The 11,605-nt window shown below is 39.8% G+C and overlaps 1 protein-coding gene across 6 annotated transcripts in view; it reads left to right on the forward strand.

Moving 5' to 3' along the window:
• BTD (biotinidase) overlaps positions 1–8,408 on the forward strand; it is a 10,740-nt gene extending 2,332 nt beyond the window's left edge. For 4 of the 6 annotated variants that reach the window (XM_053942046.1, XM_053942015.1, XM_053942041.1 and 1 more), the window contains exons 2-4: positions 2,752–2,986; positions 4,547–4,696; positions 6,091–8,408. In XM_053942046.1, the coding sequence (XP_053798021.1) occupies positions 2,756–2,986; positions 4,547–4,696; positions 6,091–7,275 (1,566 nt within the window). In that variant the 5' untranslated portion in view covers positions 2,752–2,755 and the 3' untranslated portion in view covers positions 7,276–8,408. Of the gene's footprint in view, positions 1–873; positions 919–2,650; positions 2,987–4,546; positions 4,697–6,090 lie in introns of those variants that run through there. The other 2 variants (XM_053942034.1, XM_053942005.1) reach the window with 2 other exon arrangements.
• Positions 8,409–11,605: the final 3,197 nt, after the last annotated feature.

Here is an 11,605-nt window from a genome sequence, read left to right on the forward strand (position 1 = left end):
GATGGTGTGACATCTTCTAGTAGTAAAAACATCCAGAGTGTGGCAGAGACACACTGATTGGAATCTCAACAGCCTAAGGGCTGAGTAAACCCTATTGGTATCCTTATTTTGGCCGGAGAGTTTAATATACCCAAGCCCAGCCTTGGGGCTTGTCATGGCTCTGTGTGTTAGAAGCAATCCATGAGAGAGCAGAGTCCTGTTTAAGCTGTCAGACAGGGGAAAGGCTTTAGGGAGCACTCACACAAGTGCTCAGCCATCATCTGTAGGACTAGCAGTAATCACAACCCAGAGCTGGACTCAGAGGAATTATTTTAGTTATTTTAGTTGCCCCAGGTTCAGCCAGATGGGCTTGTGTAGTTGCACTTTTGGTGCTAAACCTCTTGTGCATCTAAATGAGCAAAAGATTCAGATTAGTACTTTTTTGAGTGTTTTTGAGTTTACATGAAACTTTGTAGAAAAATAAGACCTCTCCAAGCATGTTTGTAAAATACAACGTTTTGTAGAGGCTCATTACCAGTTAATTTTTTTAAATTAGTGTGTTTGGATTTTAAAAAGGCAATTTTTCTAATGCATAGCAATTCCATCTTGTGATCTGAAACTCTCCAGCTTTTTCCATCACTAGTAATGATGAATTCTAATTACATCTTAGTTGACAACTTTATTAAGGAGCAGCTGACTAGAACCCATTCCTGCCCTAAATAGGCATTTTGGCTTTGAAAGGGGTGACAAGAAATAGAAAAGAGAGTTTTGTCAGTGAAGTGCAACACAGCTTGTTTATTTTCAGTATGTTCCTTAACTGTGAGAGGTTTCTCACCCCTGAACTCCCTCCTCCTGCTACTGCTTTATATCTTCATGTGTGCTTTGGTATTTCAGTTGCAAGGCTGAGCTGCACAGGACAAGGAGGCCCCTCCACCCCTGGTATGCATTGCCAAATCTCTCCCCAAAAGTACCAAATGTTTTCCTCAACATGCGGAATAGCAACGATAGCTTGTCATACATCACTTTTCAAAACTGTTCACATAAATGCAGTATCTTGAATCCATCTGATTACAGAGAGGCCAAGGTTTTAGTCTGTTTTCATCATACTTTAAATAAATTTACCCTTGAAGGCACGTATGTATGGACACATTGGCTAATTAAAGCTCAAGGAAATAGGAATATGTAGTTGAGCTTATCAGCATTGAGCAGCTAAGTTACTCCTGTACCCTTAGAAGTGTTACTATTATGTGTTAAGACCTTTTGGTGGAGCAAACAATTCTCCTGCCTACCATGGGCACCAAGGTTATGATTTTGCTGTCCTACATAATGCTTTTTCCATTTGCTCATTGTTAGGTGCTAAGCAGTTGGTGTTTAGGGAAAAAAGAAGCAGTATCAAGGATTGTTATTAGCTGCTTTTCACCCTGGAATTCAAGCAAAGAGATATTTTCAGTTAACTTGCTATAGACTTTCTTTTTTTAGGTACAAAACTACATTTGACAGAACATGAATAAAAATAAGACTGTGATTAGTTTAGAATTGATCTTTTTTTTACTGCTGAACTTTAGAGAAGTCTCTTCATGCATGTGTCTGTCAGTCTTTATTTGCTTTGGAAAAATTCAGGGAGCTGTAGATCACAAAGACTGAAGGGCACTAAGAGTGTTTTGGAACTTTTTTTTTCCTTGGATACAAGAGCACAAATACAATTAAAAAGTCAGTAACTGAACTTAGAGCTATCAAGCTCAGTATATAGCACCAGTAATCTCTCCTGCGCTCTTTCAACTTCACTGATATTTGGGATTTAATTGCTTAATGATACTAGTGACACTGTGGTGACAAATACAGAATTCTCATGTTGTGAGAATAATTCTGAATAAAAAGGCATTTCTGTAGTCTTTCTGAACTGTTGCACAACCATTGACTGTGTCAGTCCTTGTTCTAAGTCCTTTCCTAACTTGTGAAGTCAAAAGGTTATATGGGAAGCCCATATTGCAGAGAGTGCCCCAGCCTTCCAGACTCAATAATTCTTCATTTTTTTCCTAAGAAAAGCTAACTAATGCAAATTTTCTCCATTTTGTATAGATTCTTTGATTTATTTTTGTTACTGTGAAAGCATTTTTAAACTTACTTATCTGCATTGCGTGGGAGGAATGGAGATCTGAATTGCACTCAACATTTTTATAAGTGTTCAAAAAAAGCTGCACTGTAGAGAAATACTTACCTATTTCATATGTGGAGTTAGAATACAGTGAATTCATAATCCATTAGGAGAGGCATTTTCATGATAGACGCAGAAGTATTGTCTAGTGTAATTCTCTTGGCAATTATTTGTTCCAGTGTTGATAAAATAAGTCCTACTTCTGCTTGACTGCTAAATGCAGTCTCCAAGTAATTTTAGGAAATGCTACTTTTAAATACAACTCTCATTACTGAATGGGGGAGAAACTGCAAATTTGTGAGCTGCTTTAAACTTTTCTCAAAAATGTTTTGATATATGGTGAAATAATCTATGAATAAATGTTAATTATAAAGGGAAACCAAGCAAGGAGATCACTAGAACTGTATATAAAGCTTAAATGCTTTTGAACAGGACACAGTTGTTTAAAGAACCAGTGTAGATGGATTCAAGGTTTAGAAACAACTTCAGGAACTTAAAAGCACCACACTGCTGAGAGCCTTAGTTACCATCTACATTTAACTGTAAATTTAAATTCCTGCCATGATATTTTTCTCAAGCTCCCCCCACCCAACCTGTCTGGGGTTTTTTTCCTCTAGATTTATGGCATTCACCATGGTGGCTCTGTGCTGGAAGCTGCCCATCTGCTTTCTCTTCTATCAAGTGGTCTCGGGAAGAGTGAGGAGGGAGGGGCACTACGTGGCGGCCGTGTACGAGCACGAGTCCATCCTGAGCCCGACCCCGGCGGCGCTGGTGGAGCGACGCTCCGCGCTGGAGCTCATGGGCAGGAACCTCGACATCTATGAGCAGCAAGTGCTGGCTGCTGCCAGGCAGGTGCGGCCCAGCTCCAGGCAGCACTTGTGTGTGCCCTGGGTATATATAGAGGAAGTGCTTTTTGAAGATAATCTTTCACATTTGCGTTCCCAGGCAACTAAAGCCATATTTATATCCATAACTATGGTCTGGGTTCTCAGACGATCCGACCTGCCAGCAGCTCTGAAAAAGAAGCAGGCGAATTAGTATCCCGCCTGCCTCGGGCTATTCCAAGCTTGGAAAAACACGCCCATCATTATTTAGTGTAGGGAAATTAATTTTCTATTTTGGTCAGAATACCTAGCTCCTTTCTGTTTTCTTAAATGGAAGGGTTTCCTTGAAAGTTTGTCTTGCTGGCAGCTGTCTTGAGTTTGGTTTTATTCCAGTGCTCTCAATGGAAATTCCTGAATGTTTCTAAAAACGAAGGAAGTCAAATGCTTTGGAAATGAATGTTCTGCTTTTAACAACTTTGTGGAACTAAAAGTTTCCATTCCTTTCTTCTACCCACCATGGAATGGTTCTCAGTCTAAATATATTTAGAGGAGACGGACTAGTATTGCCAGCTGTTCTTAGGCACAGCCCTCTTTCCTCCCCTCCCAAGAAAACCCAGGCTGGTTCTAGTGACAGGAAGCAAGTGTTACTGGCCCTACACAGAGAAGAACTGACTTGCAATTTTCAGAGATCTGTTGTTCTGGGAGAGAATAATTACTACTTTTATATAATTTGAAAATATGATATTATTTTTTTTAGAAGTTCAGATGATTGGGCAGAAGTATAATAGCAATTTTTATGCAGCCCTGCACCCAAGACACATAAATTATCCCAAAGCCATCACATAGGTAACATGTTTGTGCTGACTTTTGAAAACTAACAGGAATTTGAGTCACTGGTGCTGTGTCTGATTTAAGAAGAATCCACCTCATTTTTAGGAACAATTCGGATCTCCCTGAATTTCAGGCAGAGCCTCTGGTGTGGCTACATTTCTACGAGACTGTGAACTGCTTTCACAGTGAAGCTGTTTCTGAAATCAACACTCACAGTACCCTTTACTATAATGGGATTTAGAGATGTCTCTTCATGGATGTGTCTGTTAGTCTGTATTTGCTTTGGAAAAATTCAGGGAGCTGTAGATCACCCAATACCTAATTAATTAAGTGATGCTGCACCTTTGACAAAGTGTATCTTCAAATAGCATCATTCTGATAAAAAAATTAAGACAAGTTTTAACATCATCAGTCTTTAACCTGAATGATGACATTCTCATAACTTGTGTGAAGGGAGGATACCTTTGGTAAGAAATTGGATGTAGTATGCTCTTATTTGCATGCCCTTAAAATAATGTCAAATGCATTATTTTTCAAGATAAAGGTATGTGTCAGGTTAAACAAGTTTTCTTTATACACAGATATACACCTACTACATAGTTCCACCTACTATGAAGCTGAAGAAAAGACATCTTCAAGCTATACTATTGGCAAAACATAATTCGGTTATCCTTAACTTACTTTAGCTCTTTTTACCCATGAGATCCCCCCTTTTCCTCTGCTTTGCCTACAAAACATGTCCTTGCTTTACATACAGGGGGCACAGATTATTGTTTTTCCTGAAGATGGAATCCATGGCTTCAACTTCACCAGAAGCTCCATTTACCCTTACTTGGATTTTGTTCCGCATTCACACTCTGGGAAGTGGAATCCCTGCAGAGAGCCCTATTTGTACAATGACACAGAGGTAAATGTAGGGGTGATGCCTGCAGGGGTGGGATAACTGAATGCTCCAAGTGGGAAATAGTTCAAGTTGGTTTGCTTAGGGAATTAAGCAAGAAGTTTAACAACTCCTAGTACCAGATTCTGTTTTCATGGATGCTCAAGTTCTGCTGGTTTCATTCTTAGCAGAGGAGGGTTTAGATCCATACATGCAAGGAGATCAGTTCTGTATGAACCATCTGGATTTGTCATCTCCTCCTCCCCAACCTCTGAAATGGTTACTGCTCTCGTGTATGATCTTTTGTGTATGGTTTTAGTTTGAACAACATTGGTTTATAGAAAACAAGACAGTAGTATCTTCCCTTTTGGTGCATTCTTGTTACCTGGCTTTAATGCCTTAATGACATCACAGCATTCTGACTCAGCAATCATTGTCAAATGATTAGCACAAGTAACAGGACTTACCTGCTACAACGTAATAGAAGTCACAGCTTCGCACGGACCAAGCGTGATTACATAAGATATGACCTGGATGTTACAAAAATAGTATTGTCACTCACTGTTCTGGATCTAAACTGAAAATAACCATGCTCAGTAAATACAGACTGCTAGTTCTTCCAGTAATCAATATAATGAAAGAAATCATGCCTGTACCTAGTGAGCAGGATTTGTGTGTGAACATTAATCGCAGTTGTAAACAATGATCTATTTGAATCTTTGTTACCAATGATCATGGCCAAGCAAGCAAGAACTTATTTTGCCATTCACATGCTGTTTGGAGATCGCAGTAATGTCAGTAATGTCAGTTGGTACAGCACTCTGTGTTGTGGAAGAAATATCCCAGTAATAAAGTGGTCTGCAATGTTTTCTATTTCTTTGCTGTAATATGCAAGATCTATCCCTTTCCATCTCTGCTTCTCTAAGTCATAGGTAGTAATTGCTTTTTAAAAATTTATAGTAAGAAAATCCAGATGTCCAGGTGCGGATGATCATTATTAGACATTTGCTGTTCTAAAGGCACACACAGATCTGTTGTGCTGCCTTGGCAAAGTTTTCAGTTGACCTACAGTGTTTTAAAGTCATTGGTGCTCCTAAAAGTCACAAGTTTCTAAAAATTAACACCCTTGGAATAGATTTATTTACTTCCTTCCTTCTGAGGAAATAAAACTTAGACAATTTTTTTCAGAGCTGTTTTAAAATAAACAGCTGAAATAAATTTCTGCCTACAAAGCTACTACTTCCAGTAACTCTTGTCACAAAATCATCAGTGCTTTTAAATTTTACAGATATGGTTAAATGTGTTCAATTTTGAATTTCCAAAATAATAATTTGGATAGTATTAAATAAGTCATAGATGCTTAAGTAAAACTTAACTCATCACATTCTGAAGCACTCACATTTCTCCATGCTGTTCTCCAGGTCATTCAGCGCCTGAGCTGCATGGCTCTGAAGAACAAGATATTCCTTGTGGCCAACTTAGGGACCAAGCAGCCGTGTGAGCACTCGGATCCTCGGTGCCCGTCGGACGGGAGGTACCAGTTCAACACCAACGTGGCGTTTGCCGCGGACGGCGCGCTGCTGGCCACGTATCGCAAACACAATCTGTACTTTGAGTATGCTTTTGACACGCCTCCAGAGCCAGACTATGCATTCTTTGACACCCCTTTTGCTGGCAAGTTTGGCATGTTCACTTGCTTTGATATACTCTTTTTTGAGCCTGCAGTGAACCTCATCAGACAATACAGTTTGAAGCAAATTGTTTATCCAACTGCCTGGATGAACCAGCTCCCACTTCTGTCTGCTGTAGAGTTTCAACAAGCTTTTGCAACAGCTTTCAATATCAATATTTTAGCAGCCAACATCCACCACCCTACCTTGGGCATGACAGGGAGTGGCATATACACTCCAGTCAAATCATTCATCTACCACAACATGGAAAGTTATGGTGGCAAGCTCATAGTAGCAGAAATTCCTGTGATTACTGCAGATTATAAAACCAATTTAGAGAGTAATGAAAGATTTAGAGAGAACTTACATGACTCATGCAGGACTTCTACAAGCACCTCACTGGATGACGAAGTTTGCTATAAGGAGCAAGAAGAGACTCCTAGCGGAGAATCTGAAAAAGGAAAGGAACAGTCACCTCCTTCCTTTTATGCAGAAATGATGTATGACAATTTCACTTTTGTTCCGTTATGGGGGGAAAAGGGAGAGCTCCAGGTTTGTGCCAATACCCTTTGTTGTTACTTGAACTATCAGAGAGCTGTTCTAACTGAGGAATTATATGCTTTGGGAGTTTTTGATGGGCTCCATACAGTGCATGGCACATACTATGTCCAGGCCTGTGCCTTGGTGAAATGTGGTGGTCTCAGCTTTAGCACTTGTGGACAGGAGGTCACAGATGCCACTGCTCTGATAGATTTCCAGCTATGGGGAAATATGAGTACCCCTTACATCTTTCCCTTGTTGCTGACATCTGGTGTTACCTTGGACTTTGCTGATCACATGGGCTGGAAAAACAACTACTATTTCCTCAGCAAAAATAGAACATCTGCTGGCCTCCTGACAGCTGCTCTCTATGGACGATGGTATGAAAAGGACTAGCACAGATACTTCACTGAGTCAGAAAACAACTGCCCATATGTTCAGAGTCTGTATCTTAACAGAAATTGTTAAATATCCATATTTGCTAGAGGTTCAGGTGTGTTTGTCCCATCACTGCCTGATTAGGTCCCACATTTGAAATAATGGCTGTAAGTACAGTTTGTATCCTGGCAGTTTATGTCCTACCAGGAGTGAAATAACTGCCTTGCAAAGGTAAAGTTTTGCTGTGATCTGGTGAGATGATTTATACCAGAAAATAACACTTCTCATTTCAACTGAATTTGTTCTTTTTAATTTAACCCTTTGGTTTTTGGGGGTCCCGGCTGGGAGTATGGAAATTAATAGAATGGAAAACTATTGCAAGGAAAAAAAAAAACACAAAACCCAAAGGAAGACACAAATATTGTGCATAACACAGACAAGAACATGAAGGTGTACACACATATAACTTTTATGTGCTGAGGTTCTGATTTCTGGTTAGGGTGCCATGATTTTTTTTTTAGAGTCAAAAATGCCCAGTTGAAATCATTACCATGGGTTGGCCACTCGGGTATCTGTAATCCTCTTATACTTTAACTGAATGGTACAGTTACAAACATCTACAGAATAGCTAATCTGGGGAATAGGGTATCAATGACTGTGAAAACCTAGACTGCAGCAAGACACAATTCACAAGAAATTATGTTCAAAGAAAACATCAGCATTGAATATCAGTGGCCATGTTATGTACTGTTTGAGTACTTTAACTTTCCCTGTTTAAAAGAGCAATCATTTTTAAGACTGTTTTAAGACATCTTACATGCTGTTCATGAATTTATTCAAGAGGAGTTATGAAAAGCACATAATAAGCTGTGGGACAGCAAGGATTTTGCAGCAATGCTTCATGTGCCAGATGGCAGAGTAAAACACACCCTTTTTTTCCAGAGCAATAACTAGATTAAGTGCTATAGCAGTTCTACTGCAGTGAAGAAGCTGGAAAGAGAATATTCAAAGGTTATTAATTTGGGGTTAAATTCAGACAAGTTAATTTATTCTCAAGCATTATAATTTTATGGGGTCTTACTGGCTATTATGACTTCATCTGGGTAATGGCTGTTGAGTAATGGAATAAACACAACTGTTCCTTTGGTGAATCCTTGTGTTCCAGCTACTCTGTTACTCAGGCTGAGGAGCAGAGCACAGGAGACAGGAGAGCTCAGAGTCTCCCTTTGTTCTGGTGGTCTGAGTTGGTTCAAACTGAAACCACCACAGCTACAAGGATGAGTCCTGAGAGGTGTTCAGTCAGCTCTTGCTTCGAATAAACTCACTTTCTGGTTTCAGAAAGCAAAACAACCAAAAAACTGCTGAATTTCTACCTTAAGGTTTCTTAGATATTTACACAGAATTAGTGTATAATTATGGAAGATCTTGGGCTCTGTCAAACCTTCCTTCTGCAGTCTGTATCCCTGTGAGTCAGGCCCTTGTCGAACAGCAGTCTGATACAGCAGCACACCATGTTTGTTTATCCTGCAGCATATACTGGACAGAAATATGGAGAGGGGAATGTCTGTATCTCATTAGGAATAAACTTGCTGCTATAAAAGTAGGCCATTCCACCACAGGCTTATTAAAGATCATTAATTCTTTGGCACCCGTACCATGTTCTTGCTGAATGCTGCACGATTCCAGGATGTACAGGGTAGAACAGGAAAAGCATTTGCAGTGCTTGTTGGTGCTTCTGTTTCTAGTACCACATGACCAAGTCTGAAAGAATGGAACAATGAACAACTGGAGATTTCAGCTCTCAGGACCATCCACTTCAGAGGCTGAAAAACATGCAGCTTCATGCACTAAAATACTTTTTGGGATTTAGTTCCAGAGGAGACCATTATCACAGTAAGTCAGGCTAAATAAATAAATATAGCATTACATATTTGCTATGCTAAGGGAAAGAAGAGGTATTTATCTGTGAAATATTTGCAAAGTGTGTCTCAAAGAGCTATTCTAACCCTGGGTATGGTAAAATTGTTAGAACAAGACCTTCTAGCCCTACTGAAGTTTGCATGAGGCATGTTCCTGTCTCTTCCCTGAGAAGAGCAGGCAATATCAGAGAGTGCTCTCATACCTTGTTCCTTTTACCCAAAACAGCTGCCTCTAGCAAAGAGACACTGGAAAGGTTGAACAGGCAGTACTAGACACAATGGATTACCAGGAAATATCTATTCCTGCCTCCCATCCTGATCCTTGAGTAACAGCAGATGTGTCTGCCTGACCTGAGGTGACCCGCAGTAACCTACAGCACCCCCACACATTGGTGGCTTCCAGAAGTATGTGCTGGAGCAGCAATCCCAGCACTGCTCTGTTCCCAAACAAGCCTGCAGTCTTGTGAGTGAAGCTACTTACCACATGCTGAGGAGGTGTAAGAATCCCATCATCTAATGGATGTGAACAGTTTTATTAAAGCTTCCTAAGCCATTTCTGTCTGAGGGTGGAACAAAACCAAACCAGGACACAAGGATTTTTGACACAGAGGAAGTAGAGCAGCTTTAAACCACTCAGTCTGTGTTCCAAAATGAAAGCAGGATTTGGGAATTTGTACTGACACTAAAGAAACTTCCTCTCTGAGACAGCAAGGGATGGTGTCTTTAAAGGACACTGCTCCTAGGAAGGATAACAACCACAGAAACTCTCTGTTCGGGCAGGAGTAACAGCACGAGTCAGAAGGGTTGGAAGGTTCCTCATAAGGATCTGTTGCTTTAGGATTCACAGTGATTTTTCAAAGTGGATGTCAGGATACTCTCCTTACCATGAGAGAAACACCACAAAAGACATCAAAGGAACAGCTGGAAAACAGAACCTTGGAGCTGAGCTATCAAGAGGCATGGGAAGAGGCTAAGGTAACACAATCTGTTCAGATCGGAGACCTTCACAAGGCCCAACTGGGCACAAGCTCCTTTAGGATGCTCTCAGCCACTGAAATGAAAACCCCAAATACTCACAGGCTGAACTGAATTATCACTCCATCAAATTTTTAAAAGTCAACAATGAAAATACTTGGGAGAGTCACTGTGCTCACCTTTTTCCCTGCCCTGGGAGAGCAGGTGTGGGCAACACAGGTCAGAAATCAGAGATAATATTGGCACCCACAGCAAATGAAACAAACTTTTGGTAGAAGAGATTAGAAAGGTTGAATTCATTAAGACTTTAATAGATTAGGAAGATTTTTAAGATTTTTAGAAAATTATGCAGACAGCTTGAGTAACAGTTTGGCAAGGGACAGAAAATCCATGAGAGGATACATGAATCACTAGATTTGCTTTAAAACTATTTAAGCTATCTAATCTATTCTTTTAACATAGAACACCTGAGATGTCTGACATGTTAGATCTTAGGTACAGAGAAGAAAATCTGCAGATCTGTCCTTTGACAAGGCTTCAAAAGCAGGTTTTGTTTTGTTCTGTTGTAAACCTGAATAGCAAGAGTTCTGGCTGCATCTATTGCAATTTTAATTAAAAAAAGAAAGATTGTAAGGTGTTTTTTTTCCTCTTTAAATATTTAGCGACACCATCAATGTGAAGACAAGTTTGAAAGGCTCTTTAGGTTCTCTATTATTCAACTATGTTTACAGTTACATAGGGGAAAACAGCAAGATCTCTTTCCCAACCTCAGCCTGAAAATTGCCAAAACATAGCATAGAATGGAGTGAGCTAAATTTATCCTAATGTAAAATAACACACAACACACCAGGGAAGCATGGATAATTTAAATAGTGCTTTATTTGAAGACAAATAGTGTGCTACAGAGACTGGGATACCAGGTTGGAGAGAGCTGCAAGAAATCTCCAAGTCCTGTAAGCAGGGAAAGTCATTCTTCTCTATCAGGAAAGTTGCAAGATGAGCTGTAGAATTTGAAAATTTTAGTCACTTTTATAACTAATCTTCCCCAGGGAAAGGAAACCAAGAGTTTTGTGATCTTGCTGGACTCTAGATGCCTGAACATCTGAACAAAATGCTCTTCCAAGGCTGCCATTTCAGACCATTTTTCTCTCAGTGGGTCTGAGAGGGAACACAGATCAGGCTGTAAGCCTGGGTGACATTTACCATTACCATACCAGGCATTTCCTTCTCCTGTTAAGCAGTAAAATGAAGGGATTTTGTAATAAGGCTTACAGATTCTCATAAATACAATAAAGGGATAGTTTCTTAAGAATAACCAGTTGTTTCATCATTAAAATTAATGCACAGTGATACCTTTGCACTTAATATTTGAAAACATATGGATATTACAGTGAGAGAAGGACACCAGAAAAAGCAAAAAACCAATGCTGTCAGCTAACAAAGATGCCTGTGTT

This window comes from Vidua chalybeata, chromosome 1, assembly GCF_026979565.1.
Source record: "Vidua chalybeata isolate OUT-0048 chromosome 1, bVidCha1 merged haplotype, whole genome shotgun sequence".
Lineage (NCBI taxonomy): Eukaryota > Metazoa > Chordata > Aves > Passeriformes > Viduidae > Vidua > Vidua chalybeata.